The 27,582-nt window shown below is 37.8% G+C and overlaps 1 protein-coding gene across 6 annotated transcripts in view; it reads right to left on the bottom strand.

The window, feature by feature from the left end:
• The window catches only part of LOC306850736 (nesprin-1-like), a gene marked incomplete at its 5' end in the record, with an annotated part of 105,341 nt that overhangs the window by 21,597 nt on the left and 56,162 nt on the right, over positions 1–27,582 (bottom strand). For 5 of the 6 annotated variants that reach the window (XM_079386567.1, XM_079386568.1, XM_079386570.1 and 2 more), the window contains 26 exons: positions 567–771; positions 1,004–1,137; positions 1,219–1,389; positions 1,542–1,697; positions 1,786–1,941; positions 2,951–3,127; positions 3,329–3,478; positions 3,589–3,771; positions 4,213–4,345; positions 4,433–4,629; positions 4,812–4,943; positions 5,378–5,551; positions 5,644–5,844; positions 5,976–6,095; positions 6,505–6,606; positions 6,683–6,892; positions 7,818–7,967; positions 8,178–8,309; positions 9,424–9,601; positions 9,676–9,776; positions 9,944–10,078; positions 11,174–11,365; positions 12,040–12,201; positions 12,956–13,150; positions 13,258–13,419; positions 13,501–13,614. In XM_079386567.1, the coding sequence (XP_079242693.1) occupies positions 567–771; positions 1,004–1,137; positions 1,219–1,389; positions 1,542–1,697; positions 1,786–1,941; positions 2,951–3,127; positions 3,329–3,478; positions 3,589–3,771; positions 4,213–4,345; positions 4,433–4,629; positions 4,812–4,943; positions 5,378–5,551; positions 5,644–5,844; positions 5,976–6,095; positions 6,505–6,606; positions 6,683–6,892; positions 7,818–7,967; positions 8,178–8,309; positions 9,424–9,601; positions 9,676–9,776; positions 9,944–10,078; positions 11,174–11,365; positions 12,040–12,201; positions 12,956–13,150; positions 13,258–13,419; positions 13,501–13,614 (4,122 nt within the window). Of the gene's footprint in view, positions 1–566; positions 772–1,003; positions 1,138–1,218; positions 1,390–1,541; positions 1,698–1,785; positions 1,942–2,950; positions 3,128–3,328; positions 3,479–3,588; positions 3,772–4,212; positions 4,346–4,432; positions 4,630–4,811; positions 4,944–5,377; positions 5,552–5,643; positions 5,845–5,975; positions 6,096–6,504; positions 6,607–6,682; positions 6,893–7,817; positions 7,968–8,177; positions 8,310–9,423; positions 9,602–9,675; positions 9,777–9,943; positions 10,079–11,173; positions 11,366–12,039; positions 12,202–12,955; positions 13,151–13,257; positions 13,420–13,500; positions 13,621–14,529; positions 14,671–15,200; positions 15,390–15,773; positions 15,918–16,343; positions 16,527–17,128; positions 17,252–17,766; positions 17,953–18,043; positions 18,182–18,347; positions 18,531–18,635; positions 18,789–18,929; positions 19,086–19,309; positions 19,476–19,787; positions 20,057–20,262; positions 20,482–20,586; positions 20,732–20,884; positions 21,223–21,425; positions 23,587–23,705; positions 23,972–24,558; positions 24,736–24,827; positions 24,954–25,060; positions 25,208–25,292; positions 25,470–25,706; positions 25,875–25,949; positions 26,103–26,242; positions 26,570–26,856; positions 27,031–27,350; positions 27,507–27,582 lie in introns of those variants that run through there. The other variant, XM_079386574.1, reaches the window with a different exon arrangement.

Here is a 27,582-nt window from a genome sequence, read left to right as displayed (position 1 = left end):
GATTAGTGCATTAGTGAACACTTTCAAAACTATTCACAAACCATTTCTGTAATCTACAGGGCTTACAGTAGTAGAGTTATAAATCATAAATAAAGTCCAGATATTCTTAATGTTTGATAAACACATCTATAATGCCATTTACTACACATAATAATGACTTTTTTCTAATTGTAATTGGTTCATACACAACTATAACCACAGTTGTAATGCATAATACCTAAATTACTCATGGTAACCATTCTTAAATGTATAATGCATGATATGATATTTTTTATAGCATTGATCATGTGTTTTAATGCATTATAATACTTAATACTTAGTATTATGTAAAGGTAAAGTATTAAAATATAGTATTATATATGAGAGTATACAACTCACTTTAAGGCATTAAAATCTTATCTAAAATATAAAATAAAGTTTTGTTGCTACAGTACACAATAACAATAATTGTTGTTCATGTTAGTACATTAACTAATTTTAATGTTAACAAATACTTTTGAAAGTGTTACCAATCTTTTCAACTTTTGAAAGTTATAGCACATAATCATAATCAATATCACACTCACAGCACAGTCTTGAATCCAGGTGGACACTTCCTCCTCTGTGATGTCTTTGTGGCTGGCTGTCTTCAGCATCTGGTTTGCTCTCTCCTCTAGTGTCTGGATGCTGGAGTCACTCTGTCCATAAAGATCTTTATAGCTCTGCCACAGCTGCAGGAGAGCCTTACTGCTCTTCAGACGCTCCACGATCTCCTCCTGCAGACTGTTCCACCTGAAGAACACAAAACACACACATTCCCATTACATCAAGCTCACTCACAAAACCACTCAAGCCAAAATGCTTGCGGCTTGGAATTTCAAGAGTTGCATTTTTCAGTTGATATGTCTTTCATTGCAGTCTTATACTTAAGTTAGGACTATAATTATAAACAAACATTTACAAAAAAGCACTTTGAGTATTATTGTACATATATATATATATATAAAGCAAATGAAAAATGGACCTGGCGTTAATGTCTTTTAGTGTGTTATTGAGTGTGTCAGACACAGACGGGTGGCACTCCTCCAGAAGCTGATGTGTAACTGATCCAAACTTTCTCAGACTGCTCTCTTGTTTCTCAAGCTCCTCCTGCAGGCTCTACACATGTCAGAGGAAACAATATGAGACATTTTTCCACTTTCAATCCATGATTTGCAGATGCACTGGAACTTGTTTTACCTTTAGACTCTCCACCTGTAGCCGCGAAGCCTCCAGAGATCCTGTGAGCAGATGGTAGCGGGACACAGAGTAGCGTCCCTCCGTCAGGTAGCCGTTGATCTCCTCAGATGCTTGTTTGTATTGACTCCACTTGTCCTGGACAGACTTCAGGCTGATCTTGAGCTGTCCGATCTGAGACACAGCAATAAAAATACAATTTACATACAGAAGCCCACATATAAACACTAGAACCATAAATACATTCTTTTCAGAACCTTTAAAGATACTTATAGAATACTTGTACTTATAGAATCACATTATAGTCTAATTAAAACAGTAAATACCAGGTGGTCCAGATTGGCCCATGTGTTATTCAAGGCTTGTAGAGACTCCATGACAACAGCACAGGCCTCGTCGGTCTTATTTTGGACAAGAGCACAAGCCTGTTCCTCCACTCTCTCCAGCTCTCTCTCTTTCTCCTTAACCATCTCCTCCATCTCCTGAAGTTACATGTCAGAAAAAGACCAGAAAATCTGTATTCCAGTCATGTTGAAAAAATGAGACTGAATGTTTGGTCAAAGGTCAAACCTGGCAGTCTTTCAGTGCGTTCTGCACAGAGGATAAGTTCTCAATCCTCTGCTTTCTCCTGAGTCTGTCTTCTTGAGCGTTCAGCCATGCCTGAAGAGTCTGAACTTTACCCTCATATTCAACCCAGGATTCCAACAAGCATTCCAGATATTGTACCTGAAACAACAAAAATTTACATTTAACAACACGTTTATGCAATTTTATTATATGATTTAGCAATTGTATTGTAAAATGTATTGTAAAAAATGTAAATTGTAAAATGTAGCAAACAGTAACACTAATTATAAATCTGTATGTAATCACAATTTAGTATGCAAATATTACAATGACATCATCACTGGCACATATTAAACAAATTAAAATAAAAAAACACTATTACAGTGGTTCTCAACCAGAGGGCCTCATAAACCTTCCAAGAGGCCATAGGATGACTAAAATGATAAATTAATAATTACTAAAAATGCTATAAAAAAAAAAAAAAAAAGATGAACTGAAATCATATTTATTTTTAATTTTTTATTATATTGTTATAATATAATATGATATGATTGATATAACATGATATAATATAATATGGTTTTTAGTGTAGAGCAACGCCGTTTTTTAAACTTCTAGAACCAAAAAATAAATAGTGGATAATAATATTTTTTTTAAATATTACAATTTTTTGTTTCTCTATATAAAATGTATGTGTGTATGCGTTACTTATAAATTAACAAAAATATACATATATAAACACACACACCCACACCCTTAAATTTCTCAAAGTATATGTAAAACCATATACATTGTAACATGTAAAAAAAAAAAAAAAATTATATATATATACAGGTCCTTCTCAAAAAATTAGCATATTGTGATAAAGTTCATTATTTTCTGTAATGTACTGATAAACATTAGACTTTCATATATTTTAGATTCATTACAACACAACTGAAGTAGTTCAAGACTTTTATTGTTTTAATATTGATGATTTTGGCATACAGCTCATGAAAACCCAAAATTCCTATCTCAAAAAATTAGCATATCATGAAAAGGTTCTCTAAACGAGCTATTAACCTAATCATCTGAATCAACTAATTATATTACAGCTCAGAATGAAATTATCTACCAAAAATCTTTGAAAAGTGTATATAGTATGTATGAGCTGCATCTGAAGTCTCACCCTCTCATTGATACGTGTCTGCAGTATCTGCCAGTGGCAGTTCATGGTGCCCAGTTTCTCCGCAAAATCTGTTTTATCGCTGCGTTTGCTCTCCACGTCCGCACCACTGATCTGAAGCACTGACTGATTCACAAAGTCCACAGTCAGCTGTTTGCAGTTCACATCCACTCTGAAGCCCTACAGAAAGTAAAGGACAACAACATGGAGAAAACAGTTAGCAAAACACATAAAAATTCATAATTGCTCTTGTGTAGCTAGACTTCTGATGATTGCCATAATCCAGTCCAACCAATAGATTCATTTGGAAAAGGATTACCCACTTAAATACAATAGACCTTTTGTAGACTCTAACAGAGGTAAAACAGTAAATGCTGTCACCTTGTATCGCTGCAGGTACTCCTGGATGACCTTTGACCCAACAGCCCCTTTGAGATTCTCCTCATCTTCTTCTATCACTCTCTCCATCAATGAAATCCAGTTCACAAGCTCAGCGATAGCGTGACGGGATGCCAGCTTATCCATCTGAGACTAAAACAACAAACAATATATCTTTAAAAAACAGATAGACTAAGAAAGATCTGACAGGACCAAAGAACCCCAGAAGTGAAACTAATCCTATTTATTGGAGTAGTCAGTACCTGGTGGAGTTTCTCTTGAACTACAGGAATGCGGGCAAGTAGTTCTGACCACTGAGAGTCCAGACAGGCAAGTTCAGACCGCAGAGATGCGGTGTCCATCTTCTTGAGTCTGAGCAGCTGGTTTCCCTCGTTCAGCACCGAAGCCTTCAGACTGGAGCGACTCTCCACCTCTTTACTGAACTCCTGTATAGAAGAAAAGACGACACATGAAAAGAGCAATATCTTGTGGTTTCTGGAATTACTTCCTTATGGGCATGCAAAGATATAAATAATTATTTAATTATTAATAATTATTAATTAAAGCTTCTTTTGAAACCGTTTTCATTGGCAAAAACATCTAACTGCGAAAACGAATGATTATATAATAATTATATATATTAATAAAAATAAAATACAACACAATAAAAATAAATAAATTAATAAATGAAATAAATATGGTCTGAGACACTGGGATAAAAAATAAAATAAAAAAATAAATAAATAAAAAATAAAATAAAATAATTCGGTTCACTAGTAAAGCTTGGACCAGTGTGGTTTTCCAGTGAAACCGGTTGACTAAATGCACCAACATCCTAAACACACCCCATGCTTGTGATTTCTTAACATTGACCCAGTCTAACTTACCAGAAAAGCTGATAACTGGTCTTTAACAGTCTCCAGTTCCTGAGGACCAGCAACGAACTGTGTGTTCCAGAACTCCAAGCGTTCCAGAGCTTCCTGTAGCCAGCGACTCAGTTCACCAGACTCACGCTTATACCTGTGACAATCAAGCACATCTCATCATGAAGATTACGAAATAAAATGATTAAAAAAATGCATCACTCTAAAAAAATGAGCTCCTGACCTGGTTGAGTGCTTCAGGATGGATTCCAGGTTCTGTAGCTCTTTGTTGATCTTGGTGGAGTTGTTGAGCCAGTGCTCGCCCAAAAGAGTGAGCTGGTTCTCCAGACTGGAGCAGCTCACATATGACAGAAGATGCTTCCCTTCCTCCAGCACCTGATGCAGCTTGTGTTGGTGCTCTGTCAGACTGGCTTTAAGGGCCTAAGGTGATGATAATGGAAGGTCAAGTTGATCAGATACTGTTTTCATACCAGACTCTGGTATGATTAGATTATACATCCTAATACACCGATCATACCCATGTTGGCAAGATACTCTAAGACTACGTTACAACTAATCCTAACAAGGCATGAAGCCTGAAGTTTCCTGATTTCATTACATACCTGATAGAGCTCTATTCTTTCATTCAGTCTCTCCTCCGTCTCCTCCACCAGGCCGGCGGTCGGCAGACTGCCCTCCACAGCCTCTAGCAATCGGTACAGGGTCTGATAGTCCGAAACCAGACGACTCCACGTCTGATAAAATCAGAGAAACATACAAATACATAATGAGTGTGAAAGAAACAGGGTCGATAGGATTTTTTAAATTGCTTTGAAAGTCTCTTTATGCTCACCAAAACTGCATTTATTAGATTAAAAAATGCAATGAATATAGTAATATTGTGAAATGTTATTAACATTAAAAATAACTATTTTCTATCTAAATATGTTGTAAAATGTAATTTATTTCTGTAATGCAAAGCTGAATTTTCAGCATCATTACTCCAGTCTTCAGTTTTCACAGTTTTTCCAGGTCTTTTTGGTGAACTGAAAATTCAAATGAGCAGTATATATATTTGAGATAAAAATCTTTTAACAATATGAATATTTGTACAGTCACTTTTTTCATCTTTTGAAAATCTTACAGACTCCATACTTTAGAATGATATATACTTTAGAAAAATTGTTACCTCTGAGTTGCACTCCAGCTCAACTCCTTTCTTGTGCGCTTGCTTAAGCACATCCTGAGCCCGAGCTAGTGTCTCCTCCAGAGTCTGACGCTCGCGTGGCAAAACAAAGGCACTAATTTTTTTGTAGAACGTCTCAGTGAGGACCATGTGCCACTCTAAGCCTTGGAAAAATTCCTGGAAATGAAACATTTGGAGACATGTGAGCATCAGAAGGACATGCACAATCTTTTAGACAAACACAAGACGTAATTTGGAGTTTGGTGTACCTTGTGTTTGTCTAGAAGTTTGTGCACGTCCTCTACTGAGCTGGCAATCATCTTCTGGTCAGCGTTCATCTTATCTTGGGCCGTGTCCACCAGATCAATTAGATCCTGCAGAACTCGTTCATACTGATTCTTCAGTGCCATATTCTGGTTCAACCCGCTCCGTCGAGAACCCACGGTCATCGCCAGCTCCTCATATGCATCCTGTCCAACACACCAACAACTTTGAGAAGACTCAGGTATTTTATTTCTAAACCACTATAACTACTTAGTAAACTTCTGTTTTTACAGTAATTGAGAACATAAAAGTGTTTGACAGATTGATTGGTTGTTACCTGTAGCTTCAACAGCTCATTGGTGGAGAACTGGTCCAGCTGTAGCTCCGCCCCTCTGGCTTTCAGCTCTGTTATTCTGTGCTCAAAGTCTTTCAGCGTCTCCTCCGCCTCTGCAATGGTCTGTCAAAACAAACGTGAGTTCACAGAGATATGATTGGAAGAACTGTAAAGTTTTATTGTTAACTAAAACTAAACATAAAACTAAAAAAAAAGCTAAAAAAAATGTAAAAAGACAAAAATTAGAAATGAAAACTGACAAAAAAAATAGAAATATTTAAAAAATTAAAACTAATAAAAATAACAAAACAACATAAAATGTATAAAAGAACTTGAAATTAAAATGAGAAATAAAAATATAAAAATTTTAAAAATATTAATAAATATTATAATAGTATATAAATACAACTAACATTGGCATACTACAATCACTGTTAATAAATATGGCAAAATCTAATAATGGAATGCAATTAGTAATTGCTAATTTTTCGATGCATTAATTAATAATCAAATAGGAAGTATTCTGTCTTACTTCAATCTGTTTAGTTGTTGTGTGGTCAAGAACTCCTGCCATTTTCTGGATAATCTGGAACTTGTTTTCACTAAGCGCTGTAAAGAGATGCTGCAGCTCGGTCTGAAAAGAAACAGGAACTGAGATGATGTTGGAGTGTTGCATTAGTATACAGAACTGAACGGTGCCTGATTCCCACCTGGAAAGCTGTGAGCTCCCGCAATCTGCTCCTCATGGTGTCACAGCGGCGGTCCAGGGCCGAGTCCAGAGCTCCCAGGCGTCGAGTCAGACAGTCGAGGGTGTCCTTCATCAGGGTCTGCTCTTCCTCAGACAGTCCCACAGAGCCGCCCATCAACTCCTCGCTGTGGCTGACCTGCCTCGTCACCTCCGTCACTTCTTTTCCCAATGTCTGTAATGCAAGGAAGTGTTTGACATTTTAACGATTTATATAGGCATGTATGCATTATCAGATGCTTTTATTTAAAACAGAAACATAAGTAATTCATCACAGTGCCAACAATATTCGTAGTATACAATGCAACCTTGTGAAGTAACAACATGGCACTGCTTGATATTTTTATTAAAATGTGTTTTATTTAATTCTACAGCTCTATCTGTAGTTTTACGTTTCACTTTTATCAGTGTTGCTTTTGTGAAGTAAAACTACTAAAAATTATTTTCGGTCATTGAAAATAAAATAAAGAAATGTTGAAAGAAATGTTGCCTTGGCAAGTAAAATTACTAAAACTAAAACTGAAATAAAATTGAATTAGAGCCATATATAAATATTAAGCATATAACAAAACTGCTAAAACTAAAATTAAAAAGAAAACTGAAAATCTAAAATTCAAAATATTAATAAATAAAGTAAAAGTATATAAATAATACTAAACCAACACTGACTATTAGAAATGCTTAAGTACTTAAGCATTTATATAAACCGATGGGAAGCAGTGGCCCAAAAATGGTCAAAAATTAAAATGACTAATTTAATTATATTCTAAATTGTCTAAAAATACTAGAAATTACACAAAAAAATGGTCTCTTATAATAATTAATAATTTTAAGAATTGTAATCCAATTTGAAGAATTCCATGTAATTTAAATATTTTTTTTAAAACTTATAAGCACTACTGAGATGCTTTTTTATTTCTATGTCAGATACGAACTGATTCTAAAGTATTATATTTTTAGTGTACAAATGTTCTAATAAGAAAAAAACCTAAAGAGCACTGAATGTGGGCAAATAGGATCTGGCTTTCTCCTAGAGGAAGGCTATCTGTCTGATAGGAATCAGTTATTAGCTAGCTAAATTTGCCGCCCAATGTTCAGACCTCATGGTTGGAGAGCTGCGTCTCAGCGTTCTCCGTCAGCAACGCAGGGCCAGAAAACAGTGTGTTCTCCACATCATCCACCCAAGAGGACGTGGCTGTGACTGCTGAATAAAGCTGCTGCTCCATCAGGATGACCTCTCGCTCTGTGGCCTGCAGAGTCAAACAATCAAACATTATATAATGTTTACCATGACACCAACGACACATATCAGTACACTAAACTGGCAAATTAAGCAATAAACAACTCAAGGCCATGCATTTTAGTGATTCTACCAAGGTTAAAGTGTGTAAGCAAACATAAAATTCAGTTGTCACTGTTTGTATCAAAAAGCCAGAAGTGTTTTATAATAATGTGTCTACCTGAGGAGTCATTTCCTTTATTGTCTGACTGAATCCATTGTGCAGGGACATCAGGCTGGACTTGTCCTGGACGTGAGTCTCTCTCTTATAAACCAGGGCTGTGGTCTTCACACAAGCAGTTCTGGAGTAAAACTGTTTCAAAATATACAACTTTTACAAAACACTCCACCAACAGAGGCAGTTTCTGATTATTACAACAGTTATGCAAGAATATTCCCTAAACGCAGCCAGGCAGCAAAAAGAATAGTGTTAAAGTTTAAAGGAAAATGATAGTTGAAAACCCAAATGTGGAAAGAGGGAGAAAGAGACTAATAGTAATATGCAACATAGACTGATAAAAAGAGAGGAAAGACTAATCTGGTTATTTCCAGGAGCGTCTGCCAAGTGCATTAATGTAAATGTAATATTCAGGATGCAGATTAAGATTTTAATAGTACTATAGGAAGTTATAGGAACTCTATAAGAACTATAGAGACTTCATGGAATATTTGAACCTTCAGAAATCCATTTGTCACATTTTATGAATTTTAAAGTTATCTGCAAAAAAATCTGAAAGATGATCAAATTGCTAAAATGTATGCATTTTAAGCTAAAAACTTAAGTTAATGTTAGTTGTCATCAACCCTCTTACATTTCAGTTATGTGAACTAGTGATGAGCGAAACAAAGCTTTTTGAATCAATTGAATCACTTGCTTCCAAAATGATTCATTGTTTCAACATGTTTGAAAATGCTGGTCAAAATGGTGTAAATGCAACAAAAACTGAGCTTAAACATGCATAAAACACCTTTTACAACCAACTGCAGATGTTTAGTTACAGTATAATCTCTAAAAATACAAATATCAAATACAATTATGAATATGAAACGTGTTCTTTTATTCATTTACAGGGCTTGTTTTGTTTGTTTTATGGATATCTTGGTTAATCAGGCAATAATATTCTATTATCTACTATTGTTCCTAGTTATACCAAATGTGTCATTAAAAATGTATACAAATTTATCAAAATGATCAGGTAAAAAAACCATTGACACTGGTTGATGGGTTCAGAGGTCATCCACTAATGATGAACCATTAAAATGTCTAAACATTGCTGAACAGTTAAGACGTAACGGAGCCTGGTTTACTGCAATCACATAACTTTTGGCAGTTTGACACACTCTGAATCACTGGTTCACAACAAATGATTCTCAAAGGTTTCAAAGCTTCATGAAGCTTCATGGACACTGTAATAAAATCACCGTACCGGCTGTTTGCTGTCTTGCTCCAGCGTGTTCATGAGGAGCTGTAGTTTAGTGGCCATGTCTTTTTTCAGACTTTCCCATCTCTTTCTCCTCTGTTTCTTCACGGCCTGAATGTCTCCCTCCTGCTCCACATCAGGGGAGAGGATCTCTGTCGCACTGCAGAACATTTGACAGACAGAACTGTGAAGAGAGAGTCAGAGATGTAAAAGTTTGAGGTAAAATGATATTCCAGTAAGATGTGAGAGATATGATACCTGGCTCTGACGGGTGACGCCTGCTGGGTGAGTATTTCCTCTCCGCGACTCGCTACAGATTTCAACAGCTTCTTCTGCTCTGCAAGTTGCTCTTCAAGCTCCTGAAATAACAAAAATATCATTCCTCATTTAGCAGATGCTTTCTTATTGAATGCAACTCACAGTAGACTTTCTACAGGTTCAGTCCTACTGGACACAATGGTGATGGTTCATCAGTTGTTTTGTCATTTAAAACCCAAAAACCTTCTCCTTGTAAACCGTAATCTACCTTCTGTTTCTGGAGGGTGTCCTGGTGCTGTAGGCTGCGTGTGGAGCGGGCCTGGGCCAGCCAGTCCTGCATGTTTGGACTCTGGGAGAGACTGGAGTCTGATTCACTGGAGTCTGATGGTTCCTTAAGAGAATCCTGCAGGAGAGGGAAAATGCAAATATGAGTACTAACAGTGGATTAATAGTCATGAATACCGAAACCACATTGCTAACTTAATCATGGTCATAAAATTAAACAATCATCCAATCATGAATGAAATCATCAATCATCATTCTGCAATATTCTTATATATAATAGCAGGAAAAGAGGAAGCCGTGCAGGAGATTGTTGTATTAAGACCGAAACCAGTGCTGCTAAATTATTCTGCACATAGAGTGACAAGCAAAAAAGCTGTGATATATTATTATTACACTTCCTCTTTGAGGGCCTTTCAACTCCTCCCAAATTAAAGTCGCCTGCAGGACACAAAAGACAAACCGTTTAGAGACTCATAGAATCTCACAAAAATCATCTCTTGGTCATATTTCATTTAATTTTATTATAGAATATCTATTTTATTTTAATCAAACCTATTTTATATCATGTTTATTTTAATATGTTATTATAATAACATTATTAAAATTAGATTCCTATTATAAAAATAATATTCTTAAAAACAATATATTATACACAATATAAATTATATTTTGTTTTAATAAATGCTATTTTTGTAATTATCAGTTTGTTTGCATTGAGATATTATTTTTAATTACATTTCAAAATCCTGAATTAAACTTTACTTTTTAAAAACTGAATATGATTTTTTTTAATATTTTTTTTATAGAGTTTTTTTAATATTTCCTATTTTTAAATTATGATTTTGTCATTTGGTTTTATTGAGTTTCTTGAATTGCTTTTATTAGTTTTTATTGCTTTCATGCTTAATTTCTATGAATATTTGTATTCTCACCTGTGAAACATGTTAAGATTCATTTTATTAAAAAGAGTCTACATAAATAAAGTTTATTATTATTATTATTATTACGTACCATGTTTCTGGGCATTGTAATACTTTTTTTTTTCTTGGAGCACCATCTAATATAATTATATGGTATATGCATAAGTTAATTATTCAGTATCATATGAGCATAATAGTACTAACACACTATTACACACACCACGGCACCATCTCTAGGACATAGAGTCAAAAATGTCTAAGCTTCCAGCCTTGATTCAGAGATCAAGTCCCACCTGAATGTTGATCTGCTTGTCCTGCAGCATCCTCTGCAGCTCTAGCAAGCTGCCTTTCAGCGTACGCAACTTCCTGGCCAGCTGCTCTGTGTCCTCCCTGTTCTCCGGCCGTCCCTCCAGCAGAAGATTTTCGCTGTGTCTGGACAGCTCGGAGAGAGCCAGCACCTTCTCCTCGATCTCCAGCAGCATGTCCTGCAGGAGCAACAGAAGCGAGGCCAGCTCAAACATGGTTCTTCCGCTCTCATCCCAGGCTCTTACCGACACCTACAGCACTGTACATTATCCATAATCCCTCACGTGCCATGCTCCCAGTAAGCATGCATTCTTTAGGATAACAGTAATGTATAAAATTACAAAAAATGATATCCAAAATTCAATTAAAAATGTTAAGACTACACATAAGCTTGTAATAAAAAGTCAAGGTGTTTCACAATGGGACATCTGCCAGTTTGTAACCTTCCCATGAAGGCAAAAGTAGCCCCACCCCTTTCCCCACTAATGCTGCAGCCACACTCATGAATATGTAATAAGGGGCGGAACATATCGCCAGTGAGCACCAATCCTCTCCCAGGAATCCTCTAATACACTTAAAGCCATTTTAACTGTGAACGGTGTTACGCTGAGATATTTACATAATCTGATTACAGCTCGTGCCACAGACACTTAAGAATCAATCCATCTGAACGCTCAGAGGCCTTCTAATACTGCTGTTTACTGATAAAAAAAGTTTCCTGTTCCTGAGTCCAGTGCAATTAAACAAAAAAACACAAGAGTTAACACAAAATAATACATTTTATTTTCAACTTCAATCTGTAAATAATTCATAAAGTACAAATTTAGTGATCTGCTGAAGGGGGCGCTCTAACCTGACAGTCTATGAGTTGCTCTTCCATGTCTGAGTCCTGAGAGCAAGAAGTGATGTTACCACGAGTGCTCTGCAGCCATTGGTGCAGCTGGTCTGCCTGGTTCAGGTAGCGCTGCAAAGCCTGAGCCTGTTGCTGCTTTTCCCAACGTTCACTCTGTCGCTCCTACACACATCAGCATATATACATATACACTGGGTATCTTTAAAGAACAGAGGCCTTTATCAGGCTATAAATGAGTGAAAACGACCAGACACCATAACTTTATGAAGAAACTTAGATCAAAAAAGATTTCCAAAAATTAAAGAAAAAAAGACTAATCGAAATATTGATTTTTAATTTCTTTATTTTTAAAGAAATTAATGCTTTTATTCAGCAAGGACGCACCAAACTGACCAAAAGTGACAGTGAAGACATTTATAATGATACAAAATATTTCTGTTTAAAATAAATGCTGTTCCTTTGAACTTTCTATTCATCAAATAATCTTGAATATCGGCACAAATGTTTTCAACATTGAAAATGTTTTTTGAGCATCATATTAGCATATTAAAATGATTTCTGAAGGATCATGTGACACTGAAGACTGAAGTAATGATGCTGAAAATTCAGCTTTGATCACAGGAATATTTTTTTAACTATATTTTTAATCAAATTAACGCAGCCTTTGTGAACATAAGAGGCTTATTTCCAAAACATAAATGTTGTAGGTAAAAGGTATTTCATAAATGATTATTTCCAATACTAACTTTTTAAATAGGCAGTTACACCTGGTTTGCATTTTAAAGTCACTTTAAAGTCAGTTTTACTTTATTTTTTCACAACATGTTTGCAAAATACTGAGCAATAATTATGTATGAAGGGTGTTCTAAAAAATAAATTAGACTTATTATTTATTTAATTACTATTCTAGGCATACCTCAAGAAGTTGCCGTTTTCCAGAAGCCTTCATGTGGATGGTGGTCATCCTCTCGGACAGCACAGTGAGTGTGGACTGCATGGCCAGCTGATCCACAGAGTCTGAGTCCACAGCATCAGAGATCAGCTCCTCTGTGAAGCTGGACTGAAGCTCATCTATATCATTCTGCAGTTTGACAATTTCCTCCATCTGATTCTGGAGGAATACGGCAGTATGACGTTTTTGTTGTTGTGCATCAATATTCTTATAAATCTCTTACAGTCTACAGCTGGCGCTAGAGTTTAGTATTTCAATCTCCTCACCTGGTGTAGGACCATTTGTCTGTCAGGACTGAGATCGTGCATAGGAGGCTCGTTTAATCTGGTCTCGATGGACTCCATCTTAGTAGAGATGGTCTGTAGAGAGCCCTGATAACGCTGCTGCTTCTCCAGAGCCTCGTAGAGCGTCTTCTGCTTTTCACTTATCTGTAAAACACAGAGATAAACTCAAAGACCGGATCTGAAATCCTGGTGCATCTGACTGTTGAACAGAAAAGTCATACGTACCACATTTTTCAAGGTTTCCCAGGAGCGCTGAAGATCCTCTAAGCTCGCTACAGACTCCAGCGCGGGATTGTACAGCTCCTGGATGGGCGCTCTGGTGAGAGTGGCCCTTCCCATGGACATCTGTATTTAGGACAGTCCAAAAAGATGATGATAAATAAGAGAGAACAAATACATCATGTTAATGTACTACAAAGTCATTGAACTGCTGTCTGTCACAGATTTAACATATAGTATTTTAACCTGAATCAGTATATGTACAGAATGACAGGCTACACCTACTAGGAGAGCAGCAATGTTATTTTAGTATCATTGAGATACTCTTATTAGTTTTTATTAATCATTTTGAGTTTGTATTTTTTTTTTTTTTACAGTTTTTTTGTAATTTTTAGCCTTTTTTTTTAAAGATGTCTGTATAGTTTTTATTATTTTTTATTTCAGTTTTAGTTTTATTTATTATAGCACATTATATCAAATTAAATTGAAACAAGAAATGCTGTTAAAAAACAGTTAAACACATTTAATCTTTATTTTATTTCAAGTAAGAATTTTTTAAAATGGTTTTAGTTTTACTTAACTATATAATAACCTTGGAATGCATTATGAATATTGTGCACAGTATGTGAATTTTCTGCATATTAAATAATTTCCCACTACATTTATCAAAAAGCACATTATACAACCAGAACAAACAGCTATTTACTAAAACTGAAATAAGAATAATTAAAACTCTATAGAAATATTTAAAATGATGCAATTTGATTCGGTTTTTGGATATAAGACTTTTTTTACACAACAAATGACGATTTAGTGCATTGCTATACAAAACATTATTGCATTACAATTTTCATAACTAGGATGCAGTATACAGTATAAACTACATATAAGATAGTATGTTAGGTTTCCATTCCAAAACCTTTTTTTTTTTAAATAAAATTAAGGTGAAACTGGGAATTGCAAAAAGGCAGTACAGGTCTGCTAGAAATCAGATCAAGCACCAAAAGTTTTTTTTGTTTGTTTTTTTGTTAATACCTTGCTAATGGCTGCTTCTGTGTTAGTGATAGGAGAGGGAGATCGACAGAAAGCAGGAGAGCAGATCTCACTGCCGGTGCCCTCCTCGCCAGACTCCTCTGTCACAGGAGACAGGAGAGACTGACAGCGACCAGCCGACATCTGACAGCACCACAAGAGAGAGAGAGAGTCACAGAGCAGAAGATATTAGTCAATCAGTTCACAGAGCTGTAAAGTTAATTGATTATAACATGCAAACATCCCAGAGAGAAAAGTAAAAAAGGCAACTCAGGTAAGAGGGTCAGTTTTTAATCAACACTGCAAGTCGATTTCTTATTCTGCATCTGCAACTTAATTAGGTCTTTTGTTTTGATTTCATGAAAAATATCTTAATATTTATTCAAAACAAAACATTTAAATATTCAAAACTAATTTTGGATCAACCTTAAAACCTTTTTCAAGGGTAACAATCCTAATATCTTATGTCATTTGCTTTCAAACTTATCTTGATTTAAGGATGATTATCTATTTTTAATACAAGCCAATTAAAAACATGATTACAAATCATGTTTTGTATTGCACAAAGTTACTTAGAATTTATGAACAAACAGCAATTGCTTTTTAAACATTTAACACTCCAGTCTGTTTCCTTTTCCCACAATTATGCCCACGTTCAGGGTAAAGATACGTACGGAGACTTGTGATTGGGTCTTTCTTTTAATAGCATCACCGTCCAGTTCCTCCAGACTCTCAGTTAAACCCTCGGCATCACTCACTGACAGGAGCGTGGTGGCGTGTTTAGCTTTCACCGTCAGCATCTTACACTTGGAGTTCAGGGATGCAATTTGCTCCTGGTAGCCCTTGATTTTCTGGGCCAGTTCCTGTTTAGATAAAAATAAACCGAATACAGAAAATGTTATTTAGTTGCCCTTTAGGTTAATGCAAGAAACAGGAAAGATCAGTGTGGCATCGCTGATCTAAATATCCATCTCACTTCATCTAAGTTCAAAAACTAAAACTCTTAAAATATCTCATTTGTTTTTAATTATTTTTATTCATATTTTTAAAATGTTAAAAATAAATGAAAATAACTGCAATTAAGCTGAACTATATATAATATCAATAAACAAAAAGCTATATAGAAATATGAAAAAAGAAATTAAAAATGACAAAAGCATATAAAATTATTTTAAAATTAAAATGAAAACTGAAAAATGTTAATAAATACTATAATATAAATAAATAATACAATAATAACATTGCACCTCGTGATGGTTAATTTGTGCCTGCAGCTCTTGGATGTTGCTGGTGTTCACAGGTTGGTCCTGAATGGCCCGGTGAGCATCTTCGATCATGGCCTGCAGGTTTCTAACTTCCTGTTCATACTGTTCATACTGCACCACTGCCTCCTAAACAGACATCACACAAATACATTTTATATTCAATATCATTACGGGGATGTCCTACTGGACTTGCATTGTTCTTAAATTAGGTTAATTATAATTACTACCCCCCTTAACCAACCTCTTTCAGACACCTTTGACATATTCAGACACAAATTGAGACATTATATAGTTTCTTTGCAAAGGTGTTTTATCATGTATAACCAACAAAAATGTTCATTATCATTATTTACTTTAAAAATAAGCCTTTAAATCTCTAATTTATAATCCTTTCTGACAGATCGCTAAAAAAAACACAGCATTTGTGCCTAATAAGCTATAAGCGCTCAACACATGATCCATGAAAATTCAGAAGTGTTTGGTGGTGGAATCAAGACCACCTGGTAAGCAGGTGTTTTTATTCCCATCTGGTGCCACAACTGCTCTCCCTACCTGCAGGATGTTGCATTGCTGGATGGCGGTGTGCTGGAGTTGACTGGCCTCTTGCTGCAGATTCAGAGCAGTGCGGCAGATGGACAGACTGGTCACCACTTCCTCAGGGACTCTAAGAGCGCTCTGACACTCCTGTACGGCCTCCACCTGCTGCTTGAAGCTCTCCATGTCCGCCAGCAAACGCTGAAAAAAAATCAGTTTTTTAAAATAGTGTTCTATTATAAGAACAAAACTGCTTCCCTTCCAAACTAAAATATGTAAAACAGATGGAAAGCACTTAATTAATCAGAAAAACCTTTCTGTTACCAGTTCAGATGTTTAACCAGTCACACTACAGCCAAAGACTTATTTGCTCAGAAGAGTACACTTCAAATTATGTTTACTTTATGCATACTTGAAAGGAAAAGTTCACCCAAAAATGAAACTTGCTCTGGCCATCCAAAAATGTAGCATTACATCACTTGCTCAGCAATGGATCCTCTGAATGGGTGAATGAGAGTCTAAACAACTGATTAAAACATCACAATAATCCACCTGACTGCAGAAGATCCTTTGATGAGCAAGTGATGTAATGCTAAATTTCCACAAACCTGTTTCCAATGAAGAAGCAAACTGAGGGTGAGTACACTTTTGGGTGAACTACTTCTTTAAAGTTTCCTGGTGTCTAACATCTAACATGTAGTTGAGTATGTTAAGCTTGGAATTATATATAACTTGTAGCTTCTATTTTTAGAGGGTGTCTTAAAGAGGAAAATAAATGTTTCTTGAGGATCAGATAAATATACCTGTCTTTGAGTCAGTTGTTCTTTCAGACTCAGTCGGGCCAGTTCAGGAGATGTGAGAGTGGCCTGAACCTGCTCCAGCAACACATGCAGGTCCTTCACTTCACTCTCAAACCTCTCCATATCCTGAAACAAAATACAAACGCAGTCACACTGACCTAGAGAAAGGGGCTTAGCCCCCCCATGACGTTCTGAAGCCCGCCCTGCAATGATCCACGCAAATGCGAATATTGCGACTGTACTGTCAGGAGCTGGGTTACACAAAAACTACCCAAACACTAAAATATGTTGAAATAAATGTTGAAATAAAATAACCATTATTTTTTAGAGTAGCCTACAATGTGCACACTATAAAAGCAACTGGTGCAAGCTGGTAATCACTTAAGTTGGCCTGTCCCTCCTTACCCCACTTTGATGCGCTCAGTGCTTTTAGCCTTATATCACAACGATTCAGTGTTTTCAACCACATAAAATTTGGTTTCAGATATTTAAATTAATTACTAGAAAAAAAGACATTTGATAAATAGTACACACTGATGTTTGTAAGTTTGTTATATGTGGTGTGTAAAGAAAGTGACAATAATAATCCATTCAGTTAGAATAGTGTAGTTAACAGAATAATACATAAAAAAAAAGTAAACCTTTGCTGCGTCTTGTAGACTCTGCAGTCGTGATCTAATGTTCTGCTCCAGCTCCTCAGTGTGGCGGCTCAGTTCTGACACCTGCTGTCCCATGGCCTCCACCTGCAGTGTCTCAGACAGTATCTCCACCTTCTCATGCATGGCCTCCAGGTCACCATGGAGCTCACGCGACTCACGCAGAACAGACTGCAAGGTCAAAAACATAAATAGGTTATTTCACAAAAATGATTGCAGTTAGACTATGTGCTCTATATGTCTTCTGTGTATTGTGGTTGACCTGATACATCCTGATCTGCTCTTGCAGGTGTGAGGAGGAGTTCCAGATGATGTTGGCCTTCATCAGGCTCCTGGCTCTGTCTGTCCACTTCACTATGAACTCCAACATCTCATTGTACTCATCTAGATGTGCATCAGCCTTGAGAAAAAAACACACACCTCATCACATGCAATACATGAAAAGCTCTAATAAAAAGGTCAAAATGAGCAAATAGCCTGTAGGAAATAGGCTGAGATTGTATCTTTTTTCTATTAGCTGAATGTTTATTTTCTATATTTAAACATACTGTTATATATCTTCCTACCTTCTTCAGCCATATTGTCTTATATTCAGCCAGTCGAAGAGTGTGATGATGGATCTCTCGTAATTTGGCAATTGCATCAGCCAGCTGTCTGGCTATCAGAGGGTTACGGCGACCAAAGTCCTGCACTGCAGCTTCCAGCTCAGCAAGATTTCGTCCACAGCCATCAAGTTCATCACAGAGACGCTAGGAATACAGCCAAAGTACTTTATGTTCATTCCAATGAGGGACATTTGTTTATAAAAAATTGAAATATTATACATTTTAATATTATTGAGATGCAACACATACTCTGGCCTCATCTTTGGCCTGATCAATATCAGTGGCCTTTTCCTTTAGAGAGGTAGAGACAGCCTTCAATTTTTCAGACACGTCATGAATTCTGGAGTTGAACTCCTCTTTGATAACTCTGGTCTTCTGGATGTCTCTCTCCTTGGCTTGAACCTAAAGATATGATTCATTATTTATTTTTTGCATAAGGCTTTAGTAAAAATGCTAATGTTGTTTAAATATATGTCTCCTACAAATTAATGAGAAACTGCCTATTAATCCACAATGAAAAAAATGAAAAGGGTAATTATGTACCTGGTCCTCAATGGATCCCAGTGCCAGGGACACTTCAGCCAGTTGCATTGAGATCTCAGATGGTAAAATAGTGTACAGGTCAAGGTATTTACTTTGCTGCTGTTCTGCGAGCTTGTCCACATTCTGGCGATGAGTGATTAGCTCTCCATGCATCACCTTCACAATGATACAATATAATCAAATTTATACAACCATTCTGTTTGTATGATGCTATTATAGTACGTACATTGTGCACAATATGCTAACACACTATATTTGCTAAATATAAATAAACTTCATTTCAACTCACCTAACTAACATGCAATAAAATGACAACAGTGTAGCATACAAAAGTTTTCAAACAAGTATTGTTGCTTGCAGAAATCACATATTCTTTTCACCTCCAGTTCTTGTGTCAGAATGTCCAGATCAGATGTGGGGTTCAGCAGAAGCTCCCTGGAGTCCTGGATCCAGCTCTTGACAAGACTCAGCCCTCTCTCCACACCTTCCCTGTCCGACAGTTCCTGCTGAACCCGAGTCTTTCCAGTCCTGGCCTTCTGCAGAAGACTACAAGAAAACACAGCATTAACAGATTAGCATTCAATCCATATTTGGCATGCTGAATCAGTCTGGTTAGGCCAATATGGCAAGCAAAACTCACTGACATTAAACTGGTTAGTATTTAGTCTTTACTATTTGCACTAGCTGCAAACACATTGGTTACTATGTATCTGTGATCATACTGATACAGTGTTCCTTCAAAGTCTGTAAAAACAGTGTACCATTTTCTATGACAAGCATTCTTTGTACTGTACCTTATAGTATTTTTGTGGATTTCATTATTATTGGTTTGCAGTGGATTGGAGAAAGATTACGTACCTTTCTAGCTGATCTTGCACGGCTTTGATCTCCTTCAGACTTGGCAATTGCTCATGATCAGCTGTTGGCACAGACACCTCCACACCGTGTAGCAGGCTGAGAGCGTACTGTCGTAAGAGGGTTAGAGAAGAAAGCTCCCTCTCCAGGTCTTGACCAACCAGCTCGTACTGGTCCAGATGTGACTGCAGTGTGGCTTTGGATGCTTTCTCAGCAGTGCAATCAGGAACACGGCCCTTCAGTTCTTCTGTCACAGCTCTTACCTTCATCATCTGAACAACAATGTCTTGTTTAAAAAACTATATAATTCTTTCTAACGTTAACCGCTTGAACTATTAAATGTGATATATATTCAATATACCATTTAAATGTTACAGCATTATAACATTTCCTTAATTTTGAGTAGAGGCAGATCATCATAAAATCAAACTAGAAGTCATGGTATATCTGGCCACAAGTGTCTAAAGTGAAACTACACCTTTTCTCTGAAAGTTCTCCATTCGTGGGCCGTATCCTCCAGCACCCTTTCTTGGCCTCGTGCTACACTGCGCAACCTGGTCCAGCGCTGCCACACCGTGGTCATGGAACGACTTATGGTGGCTTTACTGGCATCACTTCCAACCAGCTCTAACTGGGAGGCTTGCTCTTCCAGACCAGTCAGCTTTTCTTGGAAACTGTTTACCATGGATACCAACGACTGAAGGCCAAAGATGACGACATTTTGATCGGTTAATCATCATGTAGACAGTTGAATATGTTTATCTACTCAAGAAAGACAGTCAATTCTGCATACTTGGCTTACATTATGACTACGGAGTTTCTCTTCAGCTTCCTGGCTTGTTGCAGCCTTGGCTGTGGAAAACTCTGTTAGCTTCTTCTCTGCCTCATTCATCAGTTCAATGACTGTCTGTCTGGCCTCCTGATATGAATTCCACTGGGTAACACAGCTGAAAAAGGTCATATTATTACTGTGATTATAATTCAGATCTACATCTAACAACAACATTGGTCTTTATTAGCATAAAACTTGGGTAAATTTACCCTTAATAGATCTAAGAGCTCAAATGTTCTGGAAAATTGTGTTCTGTACTAAACTGTACCTGTTTAAGATGTCTTGGTGGCACTGAAGCTGGTCTCTGACCTCCACACCTCTCTGCTGTGCAGACTCCACACTAAGTCGAAGCTGCTCCTTGGCTGTAGGGTTGACAAGGTTTTCAAGTTGAGGTGACAATGAATCCAGCTCCTCAAGAACACCCAGGAACTCCTGTTCAGTGGCCATGATGTCTTCCTGTTGCCTCAGACACTCCTCGTAGTTCTCCACGTCCACCCCAAGACTGGCCTGCTGCAAAAAGCCCACAGCGTCCTCCAGCCACTCACAAGCTGTTTGCATTCTGGAGTGATACCTCTGGCACAAGGCAAGAGCTTGCTCTAGCGTTATCTACAGGAGAAACAATTGGATTCGTTAGTGAGTTAACTAAGGGGAACCACTGGTTAACTAAGGAAGTCTTGTTGGCTTGGGTAGTTAAGAAGCTTGTTAGGCTCAATGACATCCCACGTTGGGGCATTATGTTGAACATTTATGCAGGTTTTGTGCTTTAACTAGTAGTCTCGGTTCTATTGATAGTTTGGATTAGAACTTGCCTGTTTGGAGCTGAGGGCACGTTGAACGTCTGCCTCCAGCTTGGCCATTTCTTGTAGACTGGAGTCCACATGAGGGGGGACGAGCTCATTGGCACTGGTGTACTTCTGCTTCTCTCTGGTGCTTAGAGCCGCCACTATCCTAAGCCTCGACTGAACTTCCTCTTGCATAATCTGTTGCTTTCGGATTTCCTCCTGGACCTTCTCAACCTTGACGTCTACCACCACCTCAGAGCCAAGTTCATCTTTGATTTGCTGGAGCCAAGTCAAGGTCCGATTGACTTCGGTCTCAAAGTCTTTACTCTGCACAAACCTGTGCTCACACTCCACAATTAGTTCCCCAACAGCTGACTGTAAGGACTGAAGCTCTTCTTGCCAAGAGGTTACTCGCTGCTTTGAAGCCTCGTGTGCAGCGGAATCCATGTGGGGTGTCAGGTTATCCATCTGCTCCATGAGTCGAGTGAGGTGAGAGCTGGCACCTTGAAGACTAGCAGCCAGGGCATGATAGTTTTTCAATCTCTCCTCAGCTGACTGCGTCTCTGCATTGACTTTCACCAATTGCTCTTTGGTGGCCTTCAGCTCTGAATCAACCTGCATAGCCATAGCTTGATGGTCCTCGAAAGATTCCAGAGTGTCGTCAAGATGTTCCACCCTCTGCTCAATCATTCTTTTGAGACCGTTGTAAAGGCTAACCAGTTGGGTCATTTCTTCAGGTCTCCAAGGTTGACCGGTGCTACGAAATCCCTCTTTCTTCTGGTTTAGCTCACTGACGGCTTGTCCAAGATTCGTCAGCTCCTCCAGGAGGGCTTTATAATCAGCCTGAAGACTGACGACCTCCTCAGTCTTAAGGCCGACAGACTGCGTTCCCAAGTTGTGGAATTGTTCCTCAAGTTCTTTAAGCGCTTTGTGGGTCACATCAATAAAGGAGGCATATTCCTGTCTGGCAAGAATGGCTTGTTGTATTTTCTCTTGTTTCTCCTTGGCTAGTCCCAAAATATTATTGTACTGTTGTGGAAGAGCAATCAATTTCTCATCTAAGTAGCAATGGTCCACTTCATTCAGAGTGGGAAGTATTTCTTGACCTGTTCTTTGCACAGTTAGCAGGAGGTTCTCATATTCCATGGCTTGATCCAATATTTGTTGGTATTTTGTAAGCTGCGAACTTAATTCTGCATCTCCATTCATGAGGTTTATCTCTGGAAAGGTCACGATATCAGCTTGCTTCAACCACTGGCATATCTTTTCGAGATCTGCCTTGAAGTACTTCCTGGTCACCAACACTTTTTCCAACTCCTGTAGCCTCTGGCTACACTTCTGTATGGAAACTTCAAAGGTATTCTGCAGCTCTTGGAGTTTGTTGAGCATTTCTGATTTCTCTTCTTCGGCAGCGTCTTTCATCAGATCCCTGCCTTGGGACCACAGGGAGGTCAGCTCACTCTGGTAGGCTCTCAAGCTGCTCTGAATATTCCTGCAAGTCCTCACCTGCTTAGATAGGTCATCAGGAAGAAGGGCTATGTACTCCTCTGCTTGTGCTTTCTTTTCATTTTGCTGGACCCAGGTGATAGCTTGATTCACAGCCAAAAGGAACTGGGTTCTTTCTGTAAAGGCTTTGCTCAGGTGTTTCCTTCGTTGAGCCACTTTGACGCTCAAGGACTCTACCTCTGCTTGAGTTTCTGAGATGAGCTGCTGCAGTCTTTGCCTTTCGTTAAGCCCCAGATGTGCTAAAACCCTATCTGCATCACTCATAGCCTGAGCCAACAGAAGCTGCTTGGCTTCCAGCTCACTGCATATGCTTAGATGGTCAAAAAGGAAACTCTGAGCTAGTTCAGGTGGAGGACTCATCTTCATGGCTTCGGATAAGGCAGGCTGCTGTTCCTCAGCCCATTCGCGAGCTTCCCTCAAACGGGCCTCAACTTGGCCCATGTCTTCAAGGGTTACAATGGAGTCTTGGATCTTCCTCTCAATGAGACTCTCTAGATGGGCCCAACGCTGCTCAAAGTGGCCAATCTGTTCCTTCACCAGCTCTTTATCATCCAGATTTAAGTGGTACATTACTTTTTGCTTCTGCTCTTTGAGGTCCTCAAGTGTGTTTTTCTTTTCTTTAAGAATAACAGAGAGCTTCCGAAGAGCCTCCAAATGATCAGATGAACTCTCAGCATCAGTTCTACAAGATCATAAAAGAATAATTTAACTCCCAGAAGTCTCCAATTACACTTCTGTTGTAGCACTGATTAAAAGTGACATATAAATACATTTACACTAAATCCTGAATAACAGTTTTACCTGGCCAGGTTGTCCCATTCCTTGGACAACTGTTCAAAGAGGGCTTCCATGGCACTGATGCAGTCATGATACTCTTTAGTCCTCTGCAGATCTTCCTCTCTCTGAGCCTGCAGATTGTTGGCTTGATGGCACAGCTCCAGCCATGCATGGCTCAGTCGTCCAATCTCTGTATGCTCAGGAGACTCCTGGCCTTCTGTCAGCTTACTCACAAGCTCTGTCATCTTAGTCAGAGTGCTTTGTCTGCTTTGAAGCTGCTGGCCAAATTCCTACAGGCAACATGAGCACAGAGAATAAGCCAAGTGTATAAAAAGAGACAACATGAGAAATGAAAAAACACTCTTTTATGTTATAAATAAATCACCCTGGTCCTATTGAAAAACAATTCATCGGCGCAAGTTATTCTAAAAATAAAAATGTCTCTTTTCATAATCTATCATCAAAATGTAATAATGTAATAACTATCTCCACAGTGGAAACATTTAGTTTTTCCCCCTTCCTGCTGATGTAATCAATGCCAGGGCATGTGAAAAATAATATAAACCAATAAAATAATAGCCTACTTTCCATAATTCAATAAAAAAAATCTAAATCAAGTCCAACCCTACATTATTTCCAACTGAATATATTGTTTGACTCAAAGCATGTCAAATTATAGAAGCTGTATGATAATACAATATAGAAATGTATGTAAATGTCATTAAGTTCTTAAAAAAATAATAATAATAATAATAAATAAATATATATATATATATATATATATATATATATATATATATATATATATATATTATACATTTAAGATTTTTTATTTGAAAATTACATATTTAAAATTCAACATAAATATGACATTTACTTTGGCTTGATCAAGCATGTTTTGAGCAATCTTGGGCTCCAACTCAGCAGGTCTCCTGGATAGACTTTGCAATTGCTGTTCCATATCTTGGAAAAGTGTTGAGAGTTCCTGTTTTTGCTCTTTAATCTCCCTCCAGCTACACGACAGCTCTTGAGAAGTGGTCATCCTCTCCTCAATCTGTAGAATTGACAATATCAATCACATTATCATTAACTGTATAATTTCATATCCCATAGCAGTGTTAGTTGATTCTGCATAATCAAACTCACCATCGTTTTGGTTTCCTGTATTTTGGCAGCTGTGGCTCTCACAGACTCATCAGATAAATCACACACTGAACAAACCAGGTCCAGATACGTGCTGGCCTGCTCCTGTAGAGCCCTAAAGTGCTTCACCTGTGGATAAGCAGTCAAAAAGTAACTAAATATATTTAGGTTGTCTAGGCAACTTTCAAGCTGGTTTTTATTAGCATAGAATCATTCTGCAGCTCTGTGGCATCTACCTGTTTCAGAGCCTCTTGGAGGCCATAGGGAGTCTGCGTCTGCAGCTGGATCTCTTCTTTAACAGTGGACAGCCACGTCTGACACTGCTGCAGGGTGTCCTGATGGCTGACATGCTTCTGGAGTTCACGGTCCAGACTCTGATACACCTGATGAGCCAAATGCTAAACATTAGACTGAAATAATAAGATGATATTTCTGATAATGAGATCTTTTATTAGCAGGAGTGCTCACACGTTGAGCTGTGCTGCAAATAGCCGAATAACTGTCTCTGGTTCCCTGCTGGTGTGCCTGGATCTGCTGACTGATCTTTGCCTGGACTTGCTGTGTGCAGCTGCTTGCAAGATGATCACCTTTGTCCTTCAGGCTGGTCAAACGCTCCTCAAAACCAGCTATCTCCTCCATTATTGCCTGAGAAGAAACAGGTCAAATCATGTCAAATGATATAGAAATAGAATTGGCAAAAATGAAGCTAAGAAAAGTCAGTAATTTCAAAAAGTCAATAAAGTAAGTAATTCCCCCCAAAATATGTACATATATATTTAAAAGTATAAAGATGTACAATATGCCAGGTGCTACAAGTTAATGTAAAGCTATTGTTTATGGGATATTTGAAAGCTGTAATAGCAATAATAACAGTGCACACACCTTGTGTCTGGCCAGTTGTTGTGTGGCTGTCTCTAGATTGCCACTTTGCATGGAATCAGAGGTGACCAGCCTGCTAGACATCTGTAACAGCCATTTCTCTACTTCTTGTAGTTCACTGTTATAGTCTTTATGCTCTCTCACGCTCTCCGTCAAACTCTGAACATGGACCTACAACAGAACAATATTAGATAAGCAATAATGCATGGAATCTGGGTAGCCGAGACCATTTTTGCATGACAGTACCTTGGCATCATTGCATAATTCTTGATAGTCAGCTTTCAGCTTGCTGATGTTCTCGCTGATGGACGGGTCACGGATTGTTTCAAGAAGTGCATCTCCTTTCTCTATAACTGATTTGACTGCTGACTCATGGGATTGGATGGTCTGCTGGATTGTCTAGAAGGGGACAAAGGAAGCACTTGACATAGTAAAGGGTTTACATGACTCTCTAAAAATGGTTGCATTTGTCGTCCTCAATTCGACTAATTCAGTGCATGTATCTTCTTTACTCAACAAAAAATAAGTGTTTTGCTCACCTTGTATTTGGCTAGCTGAGCCTTCTTTTGGTAAAGTTCAGCTTTTGGCTCCACTGGACTCGTCAGAAGTGATTTTGTCTCTGTAAGCCAATGTGTTTGAGTCTTGTATTTGTCCTGGAAGTCTTTGGAGAGCTGTATGGATTTCTCTGTGGCACTGAGCTCTGACCGCAGAGCTCTGATCAATGCTTCCAGCTGGGAGAGTCGGGTGTCGACTTCTTCCTTGAGCTGCTCTGCCTCTGGTTCCTCCAGGAACGTCATGGCACGATCCGTCTTTTCGCGCATGGTCTTCAGGAGGGTGTGACCCAGCTCCATGTCACCCTGCAAAGCCTGAGACATTAAATAAGAAGTTTCTTAGGCATGTGGACGTTCAAAAGTCATTGTAATATGTGACCCTGGACCACAAAACCAGTCAAAAAATGTATGATAAATATCTTTGTGGAAACCGTGATACAGTATTCTTTTTCCAGTATTCTTTGATGAACAGAAAGTCCACAGCATTTATTTGAAATATAAATATTTTGTAACATTATATATCTTTACTGTCACTTTAACGCATTCTTGATTAATTTAATGTGTCCTTGCTGACTAAAAGTATTAAAAAATACCAAAGATACCTCTAGATTTTTCATCTTCTTCTCCATGGCAACACGATCAACCACATCAGTGGTGGTGGTGGTCACACTGCTGAAGTTCTTTTGTGCTGTGCTCAACCAATCAGAGAAGGTGCCGAAGACACTCTGGGATTCTTCAATGCTGGAAACTTCCTCCTTCAGCTGCTTAATAGTGTCCTACAAACACATTTAAAATAGTAAAATTTTGCATGATCCTATGTGTTATATAGATATGTGTGTTTTAAGCCTATAATTTAATGGCATAATTGATTAAAAATGTCCCAGAAATTCAGCTAAATCTGACTAAACCTAATGGTGACAAGACATCTTTGAAAGAAAAGAGTGCTTTATAAGTAAATATTTCTAAATTCTAAAAATTACGTTTTATTCTGAAAATTGTAATCCTTTACAAATATAATATAATATAATATAATGTAAAATAATACAATACTAGTTTATGGTATGTCCTGATTTAGGTGTGCATGTGTTTTTATTACCAGCAGGTGTAGCAGCAGGGCATGATAGCGTGACGTGAGTTGTGTAGCTCTAGTGCTGACTCTGCTGCTGATGGGTGTCTCTTCTAAAACTTGTTGGGCCAGGACACTGAGACCCTCTATCTCCTCCTGATAAGCCAGCACCTCCTCTTGCCAACCCTGAAGAGACATCACAACAAACATATCAGACATATATTCTACAAGAACAGCTCTCTTTGCAAATGAAACAAAGAGT

The sequence above is a fragment of the Barbus barbus genome (genome assembly GCF_936440315.1).
Source record: "Barbus barbus genome assembly, chromosome: 30".
Taxonomy (NCBI): Eukaryota; Metazoa; Chordata; class Actinopteri; order Cypriniformes; family Cyprinidae; genus Barbus; species Barbus barbus.
The sequence above is the reverse complement of the archived record's forward strand: the minus strand, read 5'-3'. Positions and strand labels throughout refer to the sequence as shown.